We start from the raw sequence: 25,611 nt of genomic DNA on the forward strand, positions 1-25,611 counted from the left end.
AAAACCAACTTTTTTTGTATAAAACCATATTAAGAGCAAAAGGTGAACTCACAACCTAATTAGCCTCTGTGTGCACTTGGCCTTACAGTAACACAATTTAGATGGAGTGTAAAACATATAGGCTTGCTTTCAGAGACCCCCGGTTTTAAATTCATTTTGGACTTGCTAAGGTAGGATGAGTTACTGTAGTACAAGATTAGTGCTGCAGTTATTGTTGATCTGTGAAACCAGCTGACGATCTGAGATGTAAACATCACTTATTCATGTGTACAAATATTGGGTGGCCAAGTTACTACCCCTTTTTGCACTGTTTCTTGTGGCTTGTAGGTATTCAGTTTTCTGTTCCAGTAGTCTTTTGGGCTCCTCTAATTTGTTTATGTTATCCATGTGTTATTTTTCAACAGTTGATTTAGCATTGCATGGATGGGTTCTTCATAGCCTTCAAGCATGACAGCTCCAGCTTCCATATTAAAATGTGGAAGGTGTGTGCGTGTTAGTAAAATCTCTTTGATTGCAGTAATATATCTGAATTGAATGGTTCTGTAAATGGTTCTTGGGGATATAGCTATATGGTGTATTAATTCCAAAAGTCCTACCATGGGCTTAAATGTAATTTTGGTGTCATTTATATATTAAATCCTAGGGGCATGCTATAAATTCCATACTTGTTCCATATTCATGAATATGAAGTGGAAATGGCCTAATCCTGGCTGTCAAGCATGCACTCATTTTGAATCTGCGCTGACAGGCAGGGTTTAGGAAAGACCCTAACCCATGACCATCATGGCAGCAGTAAAGTAAGAGAGTTGTACAACATGAGTGTCTACGTATTAATACATAAACATGGTATAGTATAGTGCATTTCACCATTGCTGTTTTAGAAGTGTGTTGGCTGTTTGTAAAGAGAGAATCTCTCTGATGGGGTTTGAAATGTAGAGATTTCAGCTTGTCAGCACCATCATTTACCATTTTTATAAACAGTAATTCACATTCTTGCTCTTGATTCTCTGACAGCAGGGTAAAACATGCAGTGTGGATTGTGCTGGTTCATGTGATAAGCCAACGGTATTAATAGGATTCACAGAGCAGTATATCATCTGTGCAGTACCAAACTCCTGTAAAGACAGCACAGTATGTGTGTCTACAGTAGATCACGTTTGTCTGTCATTTTGAATACCTGTCTGAGGCTCCATTCTCTCTTAGAAAAAGTGTTTGGTCTGGGTGAATACAGCAAACTCTACGAGCTTGAGCTTCGTTATATAGATAAACCAGAACGCAAGTCATTTAGTATGTCAGCCACTCCTGTTGTCCCCCTCCAAGACCCCGTTCACTTTACTGGGCCACCCCATATTTAGGTCTGCAACCCTGTTCACATTTGTGTTTTTAAGGCGTCTTTGCTCGTTCACATATGTAACTGAAAAGCAGGCCTAAAATGTGGCGAACTGCTTTTGTTGTTTTATTTTTATGGAACGATGCACGATGCCTGCAATGGAAGAGCTACCGGGATATACAGTAATGTATTTGTAGCAGATGTTTTATTTTTTTAATTTTTTTAATGCAGCACAGAAGGAATTTTATAGTATCTGTTAAAAAGCATATTGACTCTTTTGACTTGCTGTTATGGTGTGTAATGCGATGATGGTCCGAGCTTACCCCCGCCCACAATCACATTATTCTCTTAAGGCCAGCCCTGGTCTTGGATTGCAGGCTCTAAATCTAGGCCGGCCCAGGACCACCTTTTAAATTGCAAGGGTGAACGGGATCTAAGAAGTCTCACCTGTCGCAGAAGATTTGTTGTATTCAGCTTCACACTCAAGAGGAACTAAAACATATTGACTGCTGGCCCAACCAGTTTCAGCTACAGGAATAGACTGATATTCAAATTGGGCAAATCAGCCATGTCCTGTTTTCACGTCCGGCAAAAATAAATACAATTAACATTTATAAAGAATCTGCATTTTAAACTGAGTAATAGAGGTTACCCTCAGGGCTCTTCAGAATATTTTGTGATTTGTTTGCGACCTTTTCTTTTCACAGTTTTCAGTCAGTTTGTTTTTAGAAGGGTCCCCCACACAATGGATAACCTGTTGTGAGCTTCTTGATTTAATTGTATAAAGCTATAGACTGCCCTTTCAGGTTACTGATGTACTACTGTACATGTTTTAGTTCATTGTCACATACAGTGTAACTGCAACCAATGAATGTGCCTAGCCTAGCATGATTATTCGGGACACATGCAATTGATTTTCAGTGACTCGTCTGTTTGTTTACTAAATACATTTTGACCTCATTCTTGGCTCTAGCATTACGTTGTTGAGCGCTCGCCCTTAAAAAAAAAGAAAAAAAAATGTTGGAACAGCATTAAAGTACTGTACAGTATACCAGGAATTGTGCTTCTCTGCTATATCGATTTTGAAGTATTTCATAACTTCTAAATTAAATTCCATGAAGTTATCTGTCTGGCACTGTGCAGTGTAATGAGAATATCATATCAACACAGATGAACAAATAGCCTGCTTTGGGAGCCTTGCTCTGTAAGCAATAAGTCACGACTTCTCTGAAAAACTCTGCGTGTAGACTTGGCAATCTGCATCCTCTTATTGATTGATTATATTCTGTATACTCCCAAAGAAGAAGAAGAAACAACTACTGCTGGTTGATTTTCATGTTTTTCATTTTTTTTAAACTTCAGAAAATGGATCAGATCTCAAAACTATAACTTTTACTTGCTACTGTATCTTGTGGGTTTGCAGTCAAACTGTTTATGCAATGTGTTAAACAAACAAACACCTTAAAGCATAGTGCCTTAAATTGTAATCAGTAATGAAGATAATTTCATTCCACATGCGGTGCAACTCGCACATCAGGGATGGAAATAATACCCCTATTGCATAGCAGTTTCACCCGTTCCAAGTTCATACAAGCTTGTCTAGCCACAGTGTATAGCTAACAACCACAGGTGTGTCATATTAAACTCATGTCATATAAAACCAGGAATGGATCAAACTGCTATGCAATAGGAGGCTTGTTTCCATCCCTGCACACCATTTCATCATATTTAAGCTGAATTCGTTACAGGGCTTGTTATTAATGTTACACTGTAGCTAAGCAATTTTCTTGTGAAGAGGTTCACTCAAATTATAGAAACTGTGCCTAGTATTCCAGTATATGATATGGGCCTGCCTGTAGTTTCTTTCTGCTTCTGGACACAACATGCTTTTCTGATTCTGCTAATGTATATGCATTGTGGAGGGTGTCCCTGTATTGATGCTATTTGATGTAAAGCCTGTAAAGTGGTCACTTTGATGAATCCCTGTGACCTGTATATATGACATGGTAAATCACCAATATACATTGTCTTGTGCTTGGGCACCTGCAACCATATTTAACAGAATTCTGGGGATCTACAGTGTCTACATGTCTGTATGACCTATATAGAGCTGGCAACAAATAAACAAGAGTAATAATTGCGAAGGGAGGTAGGGATTGATACATCACAGCAGATTTTGGAAAAGGTCTTGGCACAGTAAGCCATAGAATGAATGCAGTAGCAAAAAGCAATTAAGGGCTTGGTAATTTTCAAAATTAATTTTTAAACCTTGTGTCTTGACAATAAAACGAACCCCGGAGGGCTGATGCAGTAAATGTGTGCATCACCAACTGGCTTTGTATCTGTGCTTGTAATTAGTTTACAGTCAGCGGTCTTTTAAACAGAGTTTCCACTACACTTTCAACAATGCAGACCTGCAAAGTCCAGGAAAAATACTGCTGAAAAAAAGGCAGTCTTCTAGTTCAATTTAGGAAAAATATTCTACTCCACATTGGATCAGTTGACTGGTCCTGGTCTTTGGTATGACAAAAAGCCACATTTTCAAGTGTGTGTGTATATGGAAAAACGATGTATCCTATAGTGGTAGAAACGGCGTACTGAAATAAACCATCTTGGTTCATTACAGTTAAAAAAATAAACACGAAAAACACCAAATATCAGAACAAACAGCTGTTTACTAATACTACACGGCTGTGTTAAACAAAAAAGTTTACCCAGTACTATATTGTGCATGCAGTACTAAAACAGCGTACTGCAATATCCTCACAAACAGTAAACACACTTGGAGTACAGGACTTGCATTTAATACAGAAGCATCATTTTAAAAGTAGTTGTCCAATGTTTTTTACGATTCGTTACCTCCAGCTGTAAATCAATTTTGTGTGCAACTTTATAGCCAATTTCAAAATGTGTGCTACAACAGATTTTGAGATGCCAAACTTTTCTGCTGCCCACACTTGTTTAGCACCGGGTTCACATAGTGCCTCCAGAATCCAAACTTTATCATCTACAGAAAGGTCTACACGTTTTGAAGCCATGATGACAGACGATAATCAAGACTCAAATGTACAGCTGCATTATGAAAACTGATATATAAATAGATGCTGTGATGCGTGCGCATGATGTATTTGTGTGAGTGCCGTAGTTTTATAGAAATTGTAATAAAAGGTTGTCATTAAGCAGAAGACAGTCCGAAATCCATTCCCATTAGTCTATGGGACGGGTTCCTGTGAAAATGTTGTCAATAACCGAAAGTTGTCTTATCAGGGTTGCTAATAACCGGCATCTACTTTGTGTGTGTGTGTGTGTGTGTCTCTCTCTCTCTCTCTCTCTCTCTCTATCTCTCTAAAATATAAAATTCCATCTAAATATGTATATCTCTTGCTGCAGTGCTAAAAGATTTACTGTCCGTCATCCTGTGTAACCATGCTGTGTTGCAGTGTAACCATCCTTCGCTGTGAACTGACCCCGTTCGCATTGCAGAACAGTGGATTCATTACAGTGTGCCACAAACCTAATTTGAACAGCTGAAACCTCCTTCCATCAGTCCGGAAGTTAGAAGGGGTATCAAGTTATCAGAATCTCGCTGAGTAATGATTTGAAAACAAAGAGGTGATGGTGCCTGCTCTGCGACAGACGCAGACTGACTGCCGGTTTAACCTTAAGCGAGCCAGGAAGATTTTTGTTGTGCTCTTTGATTCTTTGTTGAAGTAATTGCTCCTCCGAGCCTCTCTACTGACTGGGCAAACACAGGACTCCAAGTTTGTCTTTGGTTGGCTGAGATCAAGCTAAGAAGTTCAAGTTATAAATGTAGGTTAGCAAGCAGCCCAGGAGGGTGTTTGCCATGTGATGAAAGGATGCCTGCAGCCAAAGAGATCTGCCTTTTTCAAGGTTGTGTTCTACTTTTCAGAGATTTCTTAATAAAAGCAGCATGGCTGTTAATGACTTGCAGATTGATCCCTGAAAGCTATGTGTTGCATTTTCTACACATGGCAAGCTTTACTGGTTAAATATGGTAACTATACCCATCTTCAAGCTTTAAATTGCATTATACAATTGTTTTTTTATTTTGTTTAAACTGAAGATCCCACCCCTACACATGTCCCAGTGTAATTGAGTTTGGCTAATAAGATTAGTTTTCAGTTTATACTAGTTATTGCATTTAGTTTATTTGCAAGTAGTTTTTGCTTAAAGTATACATGTCTTGAATACTTTGAGACCTCAATAATAGGGAACCCAAGATGCTGCGGAGTCAAGAAATTGCAATACGTCATACACAGCGAGTAGCACTCTAAACACAGGAGATAACCGAGAGCATGTGAGAATGTCCTATGCTTGTGTTCTTCTGTGTAAAGCCCAATTTGTGTTCGATCTCCAAATGCCATGAGGAACCACATTTTAAATGTGAACGGTACTACTGTATAAGGCAACATAATTGGCAAGCATTACAGCTGTGGAAGTCTCTGTACATGGGGCTTGAACTATAGGGTTTTATTTTGTATTCAATTTTTACTTTCTATAATACACTGAATGTATGTTTCACTAATACACATACAAACGTTCACTTGCTGTGTTGAAGTGAGGATGTCCACATTAGGATTCCGGCAGCGTAGAGCTCTGGATGCGTTTTGAATCCGAGAATTGTGAGAAGTAACAGATTTCATTCTACACCCATTACCGCCCGCGTATCTCTCACACTACAGGAATTAATCTCAGAACACACAAAGTTATTTCCATGTTTTCCTAAGATTAAACGTTCATCATGGTACTCTGATTTAAGGTTTGATATTATGTAGCTAAACTAATATGATGAATCGATATGATATGAATCGACTGATATGCAAAATGCTTTAAAAAATTGAACATAACTCATTGGGCTCAATTCATCTGTGAAACAAGATATGCCATTTACTAAGCACTGTACTTTTATAATCCTGGTGTGCTGCTCAAGGACAGAGATTAAGGCACAAACTTACATAAAAGTGGTTTTGTACAAGATCTTCATTGCAGAACTCTGGAATGCTTTTATCACTTCTACTATTAATTATTCATCACTTTTGTGCCTGCTGCGAGGGGTTTAAAATTCAAGCGAATTTCAGTCATCCCAGTTCTGCCGGTACGCTGCTGTAACACAACACCCCATCCAAATGGTGTATTTGTTTTTTTCTAGCAACGTTGCTTTCTACACTAGCACAGGCCGGGTGCATTTTATACTGGTTGCTAGTTGCAATACGTAACGTGTGCAACACGTCTTTCTGTGCTGTCTAATCCAGTATCACTCTGTAAGGCCTACAGCAAATGTTTTGCTCCAATTATTATATATTTAATGGGAAGTTTTTTGTTCCCGAACCTGTTTCTATGGATGTGTCCTTGTGTGCACAAGGATTGCAATTATTAAACTTGAGATGCTAGGATACAGATCATGAAGTGTATCCTTCATTCTGAGTGCTTGGTGGAGGACTCAATTTACTGTTTCTGTGGTCTGTAATTGACAACTGCATCTTTCCTATAAGCTAGATCTACAGCAAATATTACCTGGCACAGCATCAGAAGTGTTTCTGTCAAGGACTCTGAAGTTAAAAGTCTGGTAATTAAGGTGTAAAGATAAAAGGAACCAAGTAGAAGCTTAGGGGATGGAACTGGAAAGGCGATCTCGTCATGGTGTGTTGCTATTGATGCACAAGGCATTGCTCTGATGGGTTTTGGAGTCCAGTTACTTTTTTCTTTTTTTTTTTTTCTCGAAATTCAAAATAAAGTGTGTGCACATTTTTACCTGTTTTGGGGTTAAACCTGGAATGCTAGTTTCAAAACCCTGTATAATAAATAACCCAGGGCCTGCAACGCTCTGTGGATGTGATATCCACGTGATCTTTCTGGTGTATGAATTCATACGTATGCTGTAGTTGTCACTTATGGTAAAGTATATGACTGTCTTCCCTTTGGGTGGGCTTAATGACTGTGAAAATATTGAGACCATGGGTCCTTTTTAAAAATTGTTTTAAAGTCACCAGGATATGATGACCTGAAACAGAAACATGATACAAGGTCAATCTAAACAAGAGTTGTTCATAAGGTAACTGTAATATTTCATTATTCTACCAAGTTGCTCTTCTGCTTTGAAGCATGATGCATCATATGCTGTAGCACCCAGAAAAAGGATCAAGTGTGAGTAGGGTGGTGCTGTAATTAATATGTACTGGAACTGTATACACGCAGCAGAAATAAATACAGTATGACACAGATACAATTATGATTGTGATACTTTACCAACAGTGCACCCAGACACATGATTCCATGTAGGCCTGTCATGTGCATTGATCATGTGCATGAGTCGAGTAACAAAATAATATAATGCAGCATTCTGAACATTCATGGTGGTTACTGTACAGTATATTGTGTGAGAGAGATGATCTATTATTATTTTAATAGCCAAGACTTTAACTTTGCAAAAATCACTGTTCATTAATTTGGCTTTTTTCAATTTAGCGGTCCAGTAATGTCCGCCATATCGGGTTCTGTCTTGGTTTTGTTTTTTAAGAAAGCTGTATATCCTTGTCAGGAAAAAGGGGAAAAATGCATTATACTTCAGTAATTTATTGTGAATTCTAGAAGGGTAATCATTGTTATTTGTAATCAATCAATCAGTCAATCAAATCTTTATTTAATATAGCACCCAGGTTGCCACGGAGTGCTTCACATGGGCAAAGCAAAAAAAGATACATAGCAGTAAGCATTAGAAGCAGACCAACCCATTAGTAAATACAATAAAATACAGAAGTATGATAAAAGAATAAAAACATTAAAACATTCAGTAAAAAGGCAAAATTAGTAGTTCTAATATACTGTAAATATGATACAAATATGTCTTCAGCCTACAGTAGTTTTAAAAGTTGCCACAGTTGGTGCCTCCCTTACAGAGACTAGCAATTTGTTCCACAGTTTAGTAGCTGACTGCTCTACCATCTGTGTTTTTTAAAATTTTTGGAATGCTGAGATACCCAGCATCCTGTGATCGGAGCGGGTGACCTGGAACACATGGGGCCAATAAGCCACTCAGGTAAGATGGAGCTAACCCATTATAGGCTGTATAGGTTCAAAGCAGGACTTTAAAATCAATCCTATATTGTACTGGGAGCCAGTGTAGGGGTGCCAACACCGGCGTAATATGGTCAGACTTTCTTGTTTTTTCGTTAGGATCCTGGCAGCAGCAATTTGCACGAGCTGCCATCCTGATAAAATACAGTTTGTACTGCCAGAAAATAGGACATTATCGTAGGATATTCTAGAAGTAACAAAGGCATGCATCAGTCTCTCAGCATCCTGTGCTGAGAGAAAGAGTCTTAATTTAGCAATATTTCTTAGATGGAAAAGAGACACTAGTTACGTTCCTAATGTGGTATTCAAATGAAAGATAAGGGTAAAAACTAACACCTGAATTTCTAATTTCTGTCTGACTTAATGGGGTTGCTGTCCACATGTACACGCACATTTGATTTACCCTCCCTGTTTATTTCTTGACCCCAAAATTATGACTTTTGTTTTATCAGAATTTAACAGTAAAAAATGTGTGTCTTAATGTCAGTGAGACGGGCAGTTAAGGTATTTGCAGGTGTGGAATCACCTGGTTTTAGAGATACAATTGTGTGTCATTGGCGTAGCAGTGAATTTTTTGTTTCTGCTTTTGTCTCTGCCAGGCTGCTGTAAATTGTCCCTGCCCTTTAGACACTAAATGCACCTCTCAGTGATGTCATGCCTGTACTGCAAAGTACAGTGGCCCTGTAAGTCATCAAATTCGTCATGTTTACATGATCACGGGTCCTAGAAGCCCACTTATGTATGATCGTGTTAACACGATCCTGGTCCTTAAAGGGTTAAACTCTGTTCCAAGTACAATGTTGCTAATGGTACTGGAATTCTATCGATAATGGAATCCTTTACTGTATATGGAAAAGAGATGATTTTGATCCAGAATGAAAAAGTGAAATCCTTGTGTGGGTTGAGGTTTTGATATCTTGATTCTCATTCAGGGATGTAAGCAGTTTACAGCACCCTTTAGGATAGTATACCAGATATCGGAAACAACGTTGGGAAGCTGACTTCACATTTCAGGAAATAAACACCTCGGTGGAAAGACCCTTGTGTTCCATTACGCTGGAGAACTCAGATTTTATATGCAGCTGCATTTTAGGATTCCCACTCTGCCAAGTATCGGTATGAAAGCATTAACTTGTTTGTGGCTAGTTTGTAGATGGCTGCTGTACATTTTAGCATGGAAATGTTTGAGATGTCACATTTGTCGAAATACCGTGAGTGCTTTTTTTCTAAATCTCGGTACATGTTATGTTGCGCCATTGGGGGATGCTTACAGAAACACTGATCTAGTTTTTACTGCCAAATATCATAGCATTATGGAATCACTGTACAGTGATGGGAATAATACTTCCATTGCATTCTGTAAGTAGTCAGACAGTCATTCCAGTCTAAAGCTTTTTGCACAAAGTAACTCCTGCTGGAAAATAGAAATGACAATAGAAAGGTCTAAGTATACAGTGTCTGATTAGTTAACTGACTGCTGTCTAATCTCTGAACACATTAGAGCGGGCTGCAGTTTTGAGTTCTCTTTCCTTAGACCTGCTGTATTACAGTACAGGTCTACAATGTTGTCAGAGTTCATTTAAGCTTAGACGCTTTACCTGTGCCCACTACTGACTGGATTAATGAGATCGGGTTGCACAAAGCTTGACAGTAAAATATGAGCTAGGAATTTATTTTTGTATTGACACTGTGAAACTAGCATGGGCAATCCACAGTGGGATGAGTAAAATACTAGAAAGATATCCAACCCAGTGCCTCGTTCTTTCATTTTATCCCACCTGTATAGCTGTATTTACGCCCTGTCTGTATTTTTCCAGTACTTCAGGCTTTCTTGTCTATTCTTTCCCTTGTCTCAAGAGTGCATTTCATGTTTCCAGTTTTGAGGATAGGGAGGCAGTTTAACAGCAGCACATGTCTGGTGTGGGTATACTGCAGTATATATAGCAGTATATATTCCATTGTCTTTGCAAGTCTCATATACCCTCCATTGTATCCATTTCAAGAGCTGCTTTATATTGCTTGATCATTGCTGCTATTACTGCTTACGTTAGGAGTTTGTGCAATACTTTACTGCTGCAGATTTTAAAATTAAATCCTTCTATAAAATCATCAGTGTTCATGATAAACAGAATTTCAATTATTGCATACATTTTAAAAAAAAGTATTAATTCATTTAATTAACTTATTACTCAATGCTGGTACTGAAGCATAGATTTGGATTTCAAATCTAGGCGTGCACAGCCTATTTACACCCCTTTGTTTTCACTTGGCTACTAACTGTCCCGCAGAGGACTGAAAAGCAGCCTTTCAGCAACAGTGGCACAACGATCAATTGAAGAGCTGTGTTTGCATATTGTATTTTCTGTTGGGATTGACACAAAGCGTGTGCTTTTTTGTTGTTGTTTTGGACTGTGTCTTTCTTTCAATAGAAAAGAGCTACAGAAGAGAGTGGGGTTTTTCCACATAATGCTGTGCTGGAGTGTGACATCACCCCTGGTTTCAGGTTTCCACTGAAGCCCAGGATCCTTGACAGCTGTGCTGCTTTATTTCCACTAGTGTTCAGAGGGTGAGCGCATAGAAGGGGGAACGGCTTCACAGGAGCATGTTCCATCCATGAACTTGCCAAACGCTGGCTTCTGACTGATGAGAGCGAGCATCGGGAGTTTCATTTTTATATAAATAAATAAATTTAAAAAAAGGCACCACTTCGTTTCTTCAGTTCTTTTGTTGCCCTGGTGATCAATAGTAAGTAAAGCTGCAAAGTGATTGTTTGCTTGTTTTTTCTAGTCTAGATTTTTGTTGAATTTTTATTAGAAGAATGTTTGCATTCTAGTAGTGTGTTTTAGGCATTTTCTGTTTTTGGAGGAGAATTGTCTGGTCTGCTTTACCTTCAATGCTTTTTTTTTTTTTTTTTTTTTTTTTTTGGATAACACAAGGACTACCTTTTTGTTGCTGGAAAAGTATTAACCTTTTATTTAATTTGTGTGTGCTATGTGTGTTTCATTTTATAATGTTTGCAATAATGAGTTCTATTTCTGCAATATTGAGTTTATTTATTAATTTTGTTCCCTGTAGCTGGCTTTCAGCTGATGTTTTGATCAGACAACAATTGTCATTTTTTTGTTAATATGTAACATACAGCGCCAGGGTAGCATAGATGATTGCATTAAATATTTCATGCTGAAAAAACGTGAAGTTGAACTGTGCTAAAAATAGAGTATTGTGTGGTCACAGGAGGCTTTTACTGTGCATAAACAATGAGTGATTTCTTGTAGTTTTTCTAATAAAAAGAGAAAAGCTTATTTGCTATGCTGTGTGCATGCTTTGGTTTGGGGCAGGTATGCACCAGAGTGAACCTGTTCTTTTCATACTGCATGTTTATCTTGTCCTTGCTTTTTTATTTATGATGATCCAGAGCAGTGGTGTTTTTTTCTAATTACAGGGCAGTGTGGGGTGGGGTGCTCTGGTCTTTTCCTGTCCAATTAACCTGGACTGTATTTTGACCTGTTTAGTGAGGATTCACTCATATGGTTTCTATTGGTTCTGCACAGAACAATATTGGATTACCATGCCTGGCTGGTTCCCTTTTGTAAGCAAATTAGTGATGGACTAATTTCAAGCTACTCTTCTGAATCAAACTATGTAATGAAGCAAAATACTACTTTTATTCCTTCCTCTAGTTCCATGTTGAAAACTATAGAAATTCAGCCACATGTCACATTTAATGTTCCCCAGATAAGTAGACTGTGGTATACAATTTACAGTAAAAAAAAAAAAAAAAAAAAAAAAAAAAACTGAAAAAAGGCGGTTTAGATCTGCTTTTATTTTGTTCTGTATTATCGCCAACTTCTGTAAGAAATTACAAGCATGTGACCAAAGTAATTTTCTCTTGCAAAACCTGACATCTGGTAAAACCAAGTAATTTTAAACCACCCTTGTTTTATGGTCTTGCTGTCAAGGACTTCACCCTTTCAACACTGCAGACCTTTTAAAGAGGTCTAGGAAAATAACTCCACTCCGAACAGTGGGCTACTGGTGGAGTCTGCTGCTCTCATACCAGCAGGTGTGGTACATCTTGCATCCACAAGGGGCAGTGTGTAGCACAGGGGACAGGTGCTGGTTACACTCTGGTGTACCTGATGTACTGCACTTCCAGTTTAGACATTGAGAGCTGTGTTTAATGTTATGTGCTGCTCTTGACAGTATAAATACAGTTCTTAGGGTATTATTTGCTAAAAACATTCTATCCTGTAATGACCTGTATCAGTCTTTAATAGCTTTGTGCACATGAGCAATATTATTTAAAAAAAAAAAAAAAAAAACACCAAGGATATGCTTAAAAGGAGGGGGAGGGGGTTGCTTCTGCTGCCTTTTTTTTTCAGTTTTTTATGAGCAACACAAGCTTTCCTCATTTAAACACTGAGAATAATTGATGGAAATGTAGGACTGGCTGTGGTTTATGTGTGAGTGTAACAACCTTCTGAGTTGTATATTGCTTTGCCCACAAAGTTTGCTAATGACTATCTTTGTACCATTATCTTAACATTTTAATTTCCTGCTCTGCAACATGAGATGCTTTTTTCTCCACCTAGTGATTTTCAGTAATTCCGGATGGCTATTTTATAACATAAATGTAGTTTAGTGCAGCAGACGTTTCCCTGCCACCTGATAGTGTAATTTTGAAGTTTTCCATTGCTGTCCTGCTCCAGCAGTGCTGCTAAAAGGTGCCACACTTTAGTAATGGAAGTTTGACTGGCAGAATGCAGCAGGAAATGTTTCTGCTAACCATTGTGCGTTTTAAGGTGCCTCAGATGTGCAATTACAGTTTAACGAAGAACTGCTGCACAGTACTGTACAATAGTTAAGGCAAAGTCTTTTGTGGTACAGAACGACAAAAATTATGCCCATTTAATACTTGGCAACAACTACGTTGAGTTCTCAAGTTGCTTTTGCTTATTTGAAGTACAAAAGGCCTTTTATCTTGGGATAGTCTTCAGCATGATAATCTGGAAATAGAAGCAGAATCTGGTCTTCGCAACATTCTTGCACTTTGCCCTCATTTCAGTTCTGTGTCATGTGCTTGGATAAAATAATTTCTTAATCCCAGTGTTGCGGGCATGGCTTTTAGGACAGAGGGTTATATGTGAGTGGTCAGCATGCATTTCTCTTTTAGACCATTTATTCCTGATTTTAAAAAATACTATCTACCCCTGCACTGCTGTGTTTGTTTTATTAAAAATAGGCAATAGGCAAGTTCATTTTTGCAAATATTCTTAGACCCTTGTCCTTTTTTCAGTGTACATACAATACTGGGCATGCCTTCAGTGCTGTATTATAAATCCATTCTTACTGTTGCTGTTCTAGTGGTGTATTTTGGTCATGAAAGCAATTTTGATGCATTTTATTATACCAGTCTTACAGAGGTCACGTACTTTTACCATTGTTAACTGAGCTACAATGTAATGACCTTCATCCAGTAAGAACAATACATCTGTACAGAGGAGTGAGTTGGAATGAGACATTTTCAGAGCTGACATGATGACCTGCAGCCCATTAAGACCCTTTTGAAAATGCTTCAGCATCCGTGTGCTGGTGTGTACATGCACTCTTGTGTGTTTTTTGTTGCATGAAGGTTTTTAGAAGGCTTGATAAAATAACCTGATTTAAAATTAGCGTTTTTGACTTGCATGTGCAATGCTAATGGGTTTTAAAAGTCTACTTGACTTTATAATTTTTAACTAGGCTTGTTTGTTGGCCATCATATTTTCCAAGTGTGGTACTCTAATTGAGCCCTTTTATGCTGCCAGTGTGATGCTTTGTCAAGAATGTGTTTCATCTTTTGTTAAGCCCATTAGTGCATTAAAATAATTGGCTCCCCTTTGAAACTGTGAGGTTATTGTGTGCTGGGAACAAAGCAAACAGCAGGTTAGAACTGGCTGTGCACCAGGGGCTGCAGTGGAAATTTAACGGCTTCTCTGTAGTGTTTGGAGACACTTGGGCTGACATTTTGGGCTAAATTCTCAAAGCTACTGCATTTACTTCAAATCGTCATTAGCACTTCTTTTTTTTCACCCAAAAGGAGAAACGCACCCAAGAAAAGTTACCAAACCAGATATAAGCAACTAAGAACTTGTTTTAAAATTTAGGAACTTGTGAGTAGTTAAGTTGTTTCTTATTCGTTTTAGAATTGTATGTTTTTATTTTTACATTTTGTTTAACGCAGTCATGGCAGCCATGGCAATCTTCACACAAGCAATCATTACAGTAGAATACTCCTCTCACGTGTGGTTTATGCTTCACTAGTCTTTAAGGTGCTAGAAATGCTTGGAACTTAACATTAGAGCAGGGAAAAGTAACTTAAAACTTCATTAACAGCTGTGCTGTTTCTGACTAACACCCGAATCATTTTTTGTTTACTGAATCACTTTCTAATCCATCTTGTTTTCAGTAAAACCCTACTAGAGTGTACCACAAGTTACCTTTTGCACCGTACCAGCTAAAATTGCTAAACACTTTATTGTAGCTCTGTGTTTTTTTTTTTTTTTTTTTTATTACGTTTTTTGCCCTGCGCTCCCCTCATACAGTAGCCAGGGTGGCTGCGTTGTCCTGTTTGTGTGTTTCCATGTGCATTTGTCAGATTTGTTTAAAAATCCTTCTGGGTGCAGTAGCTGTCGTTGGAAGGGTAAGCACAGTAGCTGGGGATTTCAAGATCCTTCTGTTTAGCAGCCCTTATGTTGCGCAAATAACAGCATCAGCACAGTGCCTCAAGAAAGATCCCGGTCACAACCTGCTTTTAACGATTAGTTTACAACCTACGTTTTACGAAGTTGTAAATGCAGATTGAATCATACATACTTGTATTCCTATAAAAAAAGTGATGAAAATTGTAATGCTGTACCACTTCAAATTATAAAATGGTTGAATGTTTTGATACTTTAAATCTCTGTTCTAGATTCTTGAACCAATGCCTCTTTGAAGTGCCTACTTCATTTCATGAGTTACTGTATGTATTTTGCTTACCGTCTTTTTTTTGGTTTAAGTGCATTTCAGCAGCAGTACGCACTACTGAAGTGCAAAGAAGGAAGAACAGTAGTTGTTTCCATGTTATACTGCACTGCCAGTTTTGAATCCCTTTCAAATAAAACCCAGAGCTCCAGATCTATAAATAATGCTTTAGTGTAACCCAGATGTGACTTAAGTACTCTGTATTTATCCTGCCCCACCCTTCCCACTGTGAACCAAATCTGTTCTTTTGTAGTTTGTTGTTTTAGGCAAATTTCAGCTTCTTCAGCATTTTCATTCCAACGGCTGGATGTTCATGTAAATAACTGCACACGCCATCACCTTGAGGCCTTTAATGTGAATGCGTGTTGGGCTTGGTAATGCAAAGTGCTTGTTCTGTTTTATTTGTCTTTTTTGTTGTTGTTATCCGTGGTCCTGTATGCAATATCTCCTCCACCGCATGCAGTAAAATACTGCCTGTTCAGCCAGTCAGAGACTACAGAGCCCATGAGAGTTTGTTCTGCCAGTAATGGACTGAAAGCTGCTGTTTTTTAAAACTTTTTTTCAAAATGATGACTGTATACCTTAAACTGAGAATGAAAGAATGGATGTACAGTGAGCTAGTATGGCTACCTGCAGAGTAACATTACAAGCATGCGAAGGTATCCAGATATTTTCTCTCTCTCTCTCTCTGTCTGTCTGTCCATTTAATTAGTCCATGGAATTACATATTTTACATAGGAAATGTATTTTGGCGAAATGGTTTTGTAGAATTTAAATTAAATCGGTATTCTCAGAACAAAACAGCAGTACTAGTTTGTAGAATTAGGCCTATGTGTTTTTGTACCCATTTACAAGAAGGTTCCACATTATATGGTGTAGGTCCAGCACGTTTTCATAGATCTCTCTCTACTTGCATTGAACATATTAAAGGCATTTTTAGTTAATTACAGGGTATCAGCAACTCAATACTTCACATGTACAGGAGGCATAAAACCTGGCAATACCAAGTCAGTTACGCATGTTTTCCACAAATAATTGTATAGCCATTTCGCAATTTAGTTGTCTACTGTAGCTTAAGGCTGTGCTGGCCGTACTTGTAGCCTTTGTGTCGTCTATCGCCCTTTACAATACGGCTCTTTGTATTTTAGGGTTTCCCTTTCTGTTGACTTGCATGTGAATCTGTATTGCAAGCCTAAGTGGTGAGTAATTCTAACAGGAAGTCCAGCCACCCCAGGCCGTTAAAAACATGCAAGAGGCACGAAATGGGAGCCCCACATTGTTCAGGTTTTGCTGTTGTACAGAATAGTAGTTTGATACTCTCTTGACATTTTTTACAATACATAAAAACCTTAATACCTACAAATCTTTATTATATATATATATATATATACACATACATACATACATACATACATACATATACATACATATATAGTGTGTGTGTGTATATATGTAGTTATTTCCATCCTACTTGTTCGTACCCCCCTGAGTGTTCAGAGTTCTGAGAGAGTAATTGTACTGTTCCAGCAGATTGTTTGTGAATACTTGTGATATGTAACATACAGGGTGGCTTCAGAGTCACCACAGTATGAAACTGTGTGCTCTGGACATGGTTTCTGTGCTGCACTTTAAAGTACTGTAAAACAAGAACATTTTGCGAACAAGGAATGTTTGCTAATTTTGCATTAATTAAAAATCTGCAAAATTAATGTGCCATGAAATATATTATTCATACATGTGCCATACATTAAAAGAAAAAGAAGCGCAAACATTTATACAAAAGAACATTGTACATTGAGTATTTTGTTGCAAGACCTGTATTTTTGTAATTATTTTTAAAACACCTGCTGGTACCACTATCACTATCTGATAAACTAAAAAGAAATACATGTGTTTTTCTTTTCTAAGTGTTTTATATTGTTTTGAATGTGTTTTGTGTTTTTTTTTTTTTTTTTTTTTTTTTTTTTTTTTAAGAAAGCTGAGTATAAAGTGACTGGAAGTAACAGAGTGAAATTATTCTGCCCCAAGTTTGGTCTTCTGGGTCTGAAATGTCCCATAGTTTTTAAAACAGCCTTGGCATTTTAGCAAGGCTGTCAAATTAGGGAATTACGATAACTATCTATGCACCCTTTTGAAAAGTACAGTATAGCCGGGCCGAATCCTGAACGATGGCTTTGTTTCTTTTCCTTTGCATTCTTGTGCAGAACGTAGTCGTAGAGGCACTCCAGTTGAAGATTCCTTCTTCTGGATTGTATTTGACTGCTCCAAGGATACATTTACTGCATCTGAGAACACTTGGCTTGACAATTTAATTCACCCTGACCTGTTTCCTCTTTAGTCTGATTTAGCAATCTGATTTAGCTGTCTCCTGGTGCCCTCAACTTCAATGGTGATAAATCGTGGTTACAGTTAATTAGTGTGATATGTTACCTGCTGTACTGTGGGCTCGCCCAGGTATGTAACAGGTTGGTATTAGAGCTGTTGAGTTTAAAACTGTCCAGCCTCATTTTAGTTGACTACTGAATCTGTTTAAATTAACAAGACAGTAAATGCATTCATTACTTTGAGGGCGAGCCTCTCTCGCCCAGTCCAGGTCTTTGTTACAAGGATGTTCTAAACTGCTTAATTAGAGCAGTTAGACCTGCATTCAGGTCTCACAGTAGCAGGTCATCTTTTCATTACCTGTTTATCCTGTAGTAGAATTTCCCTGCAGGATCAGAATTGCCCTCGCCTATATTAGGTTATTCGTTTCTTCATTTATTTTTGTACGCTCGGTATTAGTTGATGAATGGGGGTCAATGTATTTTATGGAGTTTAATTATTAGCAATTGTAGAGTTTAATTACTCCATTTCAGTGTGCCATTTTACCTTTTTTAATGTTTGAGCTGTTTCCAGCTATGAATTGTGCTCTTATAATATGGAAGTGTAAATGGTATTGTTTTAGTGTACACTTTTTTTACACAAATCTTTAATGAACTTTGGATGTTCATTATGAAGAAAATGCATTACCAACTTGAGTTTACTTTACCATTCTGACTGGATAAATATAAAACATGCCACTTAAATTCTGAAAGGATCCTAACCTCGCTGTAAATTACATGGTAGGATTTAGAGGATATATGGCTAGTTTGAAGCTCTTTTTTTTTTTTTTCAATACAGTGATCACTTGAAAATCAGAACTTCTGTCCTGCATAGCTACTGTATTTTTGTAATGGCAAATGACAGATGGAAAAACATAGGGACTGCAGTAGTTATGAATACGAATGCTTGGAGAGAATCAGGATTGCAGTGTCTTTGTACTGCTCAGTGTGGGTTGAGTAAGGCTAAAGGATTTCTGTAGTCACTAACCACATCCTATGGAACAGCTAATGTGATGCGTACAGTAGGAATATAACATTGCAAATGAAGCTATGAGCTAATATTTGGATGTAATAAGAACTGTGTTTTGCAGTGCAGTGTTTTGTACAGGTTTAGGTTTAAGCTTAGTTGCAGTGTTTTGTACAGGTTTAGGTTTAAGTTTAGTTGCAGTGTTTTGTACAGGTTTAGGTTTAAGCTTAGTTGCAGTGTTTTGTACAGGTTTGGGTTTATTCTCTTCAATCTGTTGTTCTTTTGCGTCCACCATTGTGTCTGCTATGAGGAGCGCACTGTAATGATGTAAACTATATTTAACCCAGGAAGTAAAGTAAATAAATGATCACACGCTGTCCTGTGTCGCTTTATTTTTCAGTAAACGATATTGCAGTATTTACTCAATGAGTTGCAGTGCATTTGTATCTGTATGAATGATTCCTTATCGATTTAAACTGAACCTAAAGAGTCTGGATCGATATATCGGCCATGCCGGTGAATCATTACTCCACTGTTAATTCTATAGGGTGATGCAAAACCTTTGGCCATAGCTGTAGGTTTTTCCTAGAATACGCGACACAAACAATTTCCATCTGATTTTGTCTGAGTCAGAACGGTCTGTGACAGGCGTAAAGATAATTCGATAATGCAGTGTCTGCATGAGTTAGTCATGCTGCCTTGCTGACATGCCTGCACTAGGACTTTCCTGACCTGATGTGAAATAAAATGGTCCTAACTACGACACTACACACACACACACACACACACACACACACACACACACACACAGAGGTGGGTCATTGTAGGCATTGAATTGTTTTGACTGTAGCACTAGACCCCTGCTGCAACAAACAGTGCTGTGTTTTGTTTTTTCCCCTCAGGAATGCTGTAGTGAAATGTCAGCATCGGGGTTCGACATTAACCGTGGCCTGGGGCCGGTAGAGAGCACAGTTTGGCCGGTATTTATGAAGCACCACAGGCCCGACCTGGGCCGGTTACATTTAACTAGTATAATATGTATATATTTATATATAGTGCATATGGCTTCCGTTTCATGAATCCAGGAAAATGGGCGTGTCAAAAAGCTGAAAATTAATTTTAAAAAGCATAACTATGAACTAATCCTAACACTCCCGCCGTCCCGAAGTGCTGTGTTGGTACAGCAGTAAATCTTTTACAAATCTGTTTTTCTGCAACTAAGCAACCAATAAGCCAAAAGGAAAGCGCTGAAATCAATAAGTCATAAAGAATGTAATTATGAAAAAAAATGAAGACAGACATTTAGAGTGGAGGCTTCATTATGACAGAAAAATAAAGGTAACGTTCTGCCTTTTTTGGCGTCAGTTTCCCAGACTTGCAGATAAAACAGCAGCTTCATTTGTTGTGAATTCAGCATTTTGTTTAGATCATATCCAGTCTCACAGTAAGATGTTCCAATGGATACCCAGGTATGCATCAAATTGTCTAATGTTTTGATTTGGGATCCGATGTGTTCAGGTCAAACGTGCCATTCACAATCTTTCCAGGACTCGCTACATTCTACACAAGCGACAACACTATATAGGATTGTTGTTATTTTGTATTATGAATAGTGTTTATTATTATGATTAGGGATGGGAATTTCAAATGGTTTCCTAGTTGAATACACAGGGTGCAAGCTTTTTGTGTATTTGATTACCCAAACTCTGGTCCCTTACGCTACTGAGAGTAAAAGGCAAATGCGTGTGCACAAGCAGACAGCATAACAGTGTAAGCTGGTAAAGCTTATCCGGGTTCGCAAAGGGTTCAAACAATGTCCAAGATGATATTTCTTCCCTCAGTACCCTATTTCCTTAGGCACAAGTTTTTTGTTTTGTTTGCTGAATTAAAATACAGAACTCAATGAGCAGCAGCAACATCACAGCGCGTATCTCTTCCAATTAAAACAACAGTAGCATAATATCGCGCAAACCACCAAATAATAATTTTTGCTGTAGTGTGTTCAGAATAAAATAACACCTATCATCATATAGCACCCTAAATATTCTACATCTGTTTAATTCTAACAATAATATTTATAAAATAATCTTAGTGTAAATATAATAACCTGACCTAAATAGAAAATACATTCCATTACAATAGTTTAACATTACTAATTACAACTAGCCATCAAGTACTAACATCAGATGAATCTAAGTCAAGTTAGTTTGTTTATTCAATTACCTATAAATAATTCAAAACAAGGATCCCTGGTTGTACTTTTAATGGGCAGTGCAAATGTTGCCGTTTACTCCATCCATTCACAGAAAGTCAACAGTAGATGTTTTACATTGAACTGCAGTCCAGAGTTGGAAAGGAGTCCCCCCCCCCAACTCCAAGTATCTTGCCTTTTCTTATAGTTTGTTGCGTTGTTGTGCTTAACATTTAGTATGTCTTTATATTCATTAAATTACCTTTCTAATTTCAATGTTAACCCAAGTTTGGATTACCGTACTTCTTTTAGCACTTGCTATATACATGTTAAATGGCTGAAGTAACATATATTGAAAGGCTTCGTTTAGCCACTTTCTTTTGAGACATGGGCTCTCGTTACCATACACCGTTAGAAACATACTGAAAACAAAAACCATCATGAAAAAATATATAAATATATTGGGCCAGATAAAATTGCATACAGGCCAGTAAAAACACTAGCTCAGTGGCCCGAGGGGCCAGTAGTTAAAAATCTAAACGTAGAGCCGTGAGCATTGAGGGTGGGTGGGGGGGAGTGGTACTCTGCCCTCAAGCAGTTATAAACATACTTGATTCACCATCAAATGCAGTATTGTTACTTCTATTCAAATTCTGTTGCTTTCTTGGCATACAGATTTAGTATTGTACCATCATTTCATAAGAGTATCTTCTCTGTGTACTAGTTGGGACTTGCAGTAAATGTGGGTAGTGTGCTGTAGGTAACTGAGTCACTGAAGCATATAATCTAGCGTTTATTTATCACACCGGTACAGTGTCAGAGAATGTATTACATTTGTTGGATTTCATCTACTGGTATTTTATTGATTTATCAGTACCTGTTTTGCTTACTGTAGTTTCATGGATCGGCCATGTTGACAGTATATTCACATATACTAAACTTTACTGAGCAAGAACCCTTTATTAATTCACTGCCCTTGGTATTTCACTTATTTTCAACATTATACAATAGTTATAGCCTGCAGTACATACACAATTAGAGATCTGGGTCTTGTTACGAGTCTGCAGCATAGCCATATCTAGGCTACACTCCAACAGCGTGCTTAGGTTAAAGTTCTCTGAGCAAAATCATTATAATACATTAAATTGGTGGCTTGGTCACCTGTATTAAAGTAAATGTTTGTTGCTGCATTCAAAAGTCTATTTGCTCTAGGTTACACTTTGTTTTATTGGCAGTGGTTTTTCAGCTGAAATTGTGATATTTACTGTACCCTAGGGCTAAAGTAAATGGAGTATTTTGTTGCAAACCCCATTTTATATATTTTTTAAACACCTGCTGTACAGTGTGCCTGCTGGTACCACCTCCCCTTTTACATTTAAATGGCAGACTTCACTATCTGTTACAGGGTTAAAACAAGCATTTTACTTTACTGTACTATATTGTGGACCGCCTGAAATGTACTGTAGAAGCCAGTCTCAATTATGTTGCAATGAGCAGTCAAAGAGGCATCTGTTTTGTTGCTGCCCTTTGCTAGTGATTTTAACTCTCCATCATGACAATAATGCTGCACTGTGTGTACAGTGTCTCGCTGTTGCTGGGACAGTAACTGTATTTATAGTTATCTCTGTAAAAGAGGCTTTAATCCCTGTACTGAAGGGTGGTGTGTGTATCAGTGTTGCTGTGATCAGGGCTTGACTGGAGAACAGTGTGCCGAATCTACTGAAGCGACAGTCCTGCATTAGGATTTTCTCTTTTTAAAAACAAAACAAGAAGTACAAGAACTAGCTTATATCTGGCAAAACAAGGACCACAGTACCATGCTGAAGTTTACAGTAACTAATAGCAGGTCTATGAATTAAACCTTGCATATGCAGTATGGGTCTGACATGTGATGCGTTTAGTAAGAGATACTGTTTGTGATGCATAAGGTTTGATTGATGTGTGTGCTGTATGTGTGTTTTTGTACATTAAATGTTAATGTGGGCCTATTACAGTAAGTCTTAGAACGTTTTATATGCTTTCAGTAATGTACTTTATAGTCTTGTATGTTTTAACATCTGCATCTGTTTAGTCTGTCATTTCTGTTGAATTATTGTTCAATTCTGCTCTGAGCTAGGCTATATTTTAGAGATTTGGTTTTTAGCCTCTGCAGAACTTCTTTTTTTTTATTTTTGTTTTATTCAAGCCACAAACCTGAATCAGAATCATACTTTACTGCATTTAGTCATTTTGGCAGTTCTAGTGTGGAATCGTAAAAAGAATTGTGGTTTTATAATTTTCAATGTTCCCATTTTTGGCTTTTGTTTTGGGGAGGGAGAGTTAGTGAGTGAGTTTGCTGTCCTGCGTTTTTTTGTTTTTTGGTATAACGACTGAAACAGTTGACTACTGTAGTCCTTGCCATGTTTGCAGTGATGCTATGTTTTTGGTATTTGGGTTTCACCATACTGTTAAATTCCTCTTTCAGCCGCTTAGAACATGGTTACATGACATTCCATATTGATGTTGCAGTCCTGTAATAACCTTTAAAGCAAACTGTTTTGTTCCACAGTCAGCAGGAGCTTGCCTGCACTTTGGGGCTGTGTATCTGTGTATTTGATCACCGCTGAAATTGCAGTGCCGATTGCAGTAAGTTTGACGTCCTGAATTATCTTTTTTTCTCCCCAGTCACAATGAGAGGAAGGTAACTTGCAAACACCCTGTCTCAGGTCAGCCATCCCAGGACAACTGCATCTTTGTTGTGAACGAACAGTAAGTAATTGTTTTTTTTTTTAAATAAATAAAATGAAAATAATGGAAAATTATTGGTTATGTTAGAGCCAGAACACCCATTTTTTAGAATTCTAATAAACAGTGCTTGATGTATTTAGTGGCAATATGACAATTTGTCATATGACAGTGTTAAGGTATTGTGCAAAAGAAACCAATGCACTAATAATGCAGTAAGTAACACATTCTATGGTAGTGTTTCTCGGTCTAAAAACAAACAAAAAAAGCTGCCCTTCCTAGTGCAACTGTCCCCTATTCCTGACTTATGTCTATCATTGATTCGTTCTGAATACTTCAAACCCCTTTTAAATGTAAATTCCTATTGGAGACTCCAATTACAAATAGGAATGGAGGCTTGTTCGAGTGCTATAAAACTGCATTAGTTAATATACAGAGGATTTAAAACAGAGGAATTGTGGTGAAATAAAAAAATGCCTCTTTTCTGGGGGGGGGGGGGGGGGGGGGGGGGGGGGTTGCATAAAACTTCAATACTGTAGCTAAAAATGAAATTAATAAAAACAGAAGTCCCGAAGCCTGCATATAAATGACATGAAAACCGCAGTTGTATGCTAAATGTGTCCGTCCCTAATTGCCTTGCTCAGATAAGTGCTTTTTAAAAAGGGTGATGCAGAATTAGAGTTGCAAGGTTTCAGCTTTCCAACCCAAGTTCACCCCTACTGCCGTAATGATTCAGCTTGCCTAATAAATGCACTTCAGTGTTATGTGAACTCAGACGCCTTGCATTAATAACAGATTGCAACATGGGCTACTGTGTCACCTGATAATTTACTGCCGCACCAATGGACTGCACAGGGATATGCATGCTTCTTTCAAAACAACATTACGAAGCAAATTACATTTGATAGTATTTCATACACACCATATGCATTCAATTTGATAGACTGTTTAGCTTGTTTTTAAAATACCATTTAAAAGGCTCATGCCTGGCTTATTGCCTGGAACATTTTAGCAAAGAATAGTTTACTGTTCAACCAGTTTAGACTGGAGAATATATTGTTTTTTATAGTTGGAGTAAATAATAAAGTTAATGCTGGCCAATATTTGGCATTCAACATTCGACTGTACTTGCTCATTTGATCTTTAATGTTCATTTATTTTATGTGGTTTAAAAACCATGCACATACATAAGGACAAGGGAGTGGAGGGGAGGAGGGCTATTTAGCAGGATTGTCAGGGCTCATTTTCTGAAAGGAATAAAAATTACGTCAGTCTAGCAAGGACTGACTTGTACACAGCAGGGAGCAGGTACACTTCTGTTCTGAGCAAGCCCTTGCTAGTTTTGTACATTTCAATTTGTTTTATTGCTTTAAGAAAATTTCCCCTTGCCCTTGTTCCAAAATCAAGCCCAGGGTGTTTTTGAAGGAGAAACTTCGAGATATTCTGCCTGATAATTAATGGAAGTTTATGAAGAAACTGCAAAATTCTGGCCAAATTCTTTTCTTTGGGTTAATTTGAGCTTGACAGTGGCTTTAATAACCATTACTCACAATCCCATTTCACAGCAGTATCTATTAAGTTCATTATGACAGATTGTTAGTGGTAGGGGATGTGGTGTTAATTTATAGTTAGTTAATCTGAATTATTCATCATCAGTGATAAGTCTTTGCAATGGTAAATTGTTAACAATCAAATGACACTTAGGTCACTCTAGGTAACCCTATTCAGCTCTGGCAATTGAGCTCCGGCACTCTATAAAAATGGAGAACAGGATGTTCTTTTCTCAGTCTGCTATTTTTATTGCTCACTGATCACATTTCTCCCCCCCCATCACTCTTTTACATAGAAACATTCATTTTAACCCTTCAGTCCCCCATTTGATGCTGTGTGAGTGGTCCTTGCATAGCATCATGCATACACACTTAATTTGGTTTGGACA

At 37.8% G+C, this 25,611-nt stretch overlaps 1 protein-coding gene across 13 annotated transcripts in view; it reads left to right on the forward strand.

Annotated features, from left to right (window-relative positions):
• Positions 1–25,611, forward strand: part of LOC121317994 (pleckstrin homology domain-containing family A member 5-like) — a 96,016-nt gene that overhangs the window by 27,760 nt on the left and 42,645 nt on the right. For 11 of the 13 annotated variants that reach the window (XM_041254127.1, XM_041254130.1, XM_041254133.1 and 8 more), the window contains one exon: positions 23,613–23,696. In XM_041254127.1, coding sequence (XP_041110061.1) covers positions 23,613–23,696 — 84 coding nt within the window. Of the gene's footprint in view, positions 1–10,976; positions 11,171–22,708; positions 22,795–23,612; positions 23,697–25,611 lie in introns of those variants that run through there. The other 2 variants (XM_041254138.1, XM_041254134.1) reach the window with 2 other exon arrangements.

Source organism: Polyodon spathula, chromosome 7 (genome assembly GCF_017654505.1).
Source record: "Polyodon spathula isolate WHYD16114869_AA chromosome 7, ASM1765450v1, whole genome shotgun sequence".
Taxonomy (NCBI): domain Eukaryota; kingdom Metazoa; phylum Chordata; class Actinopteri; order Acipenseriformes; family Polyodontidae; genus Polyodon; species Polyodon spathula.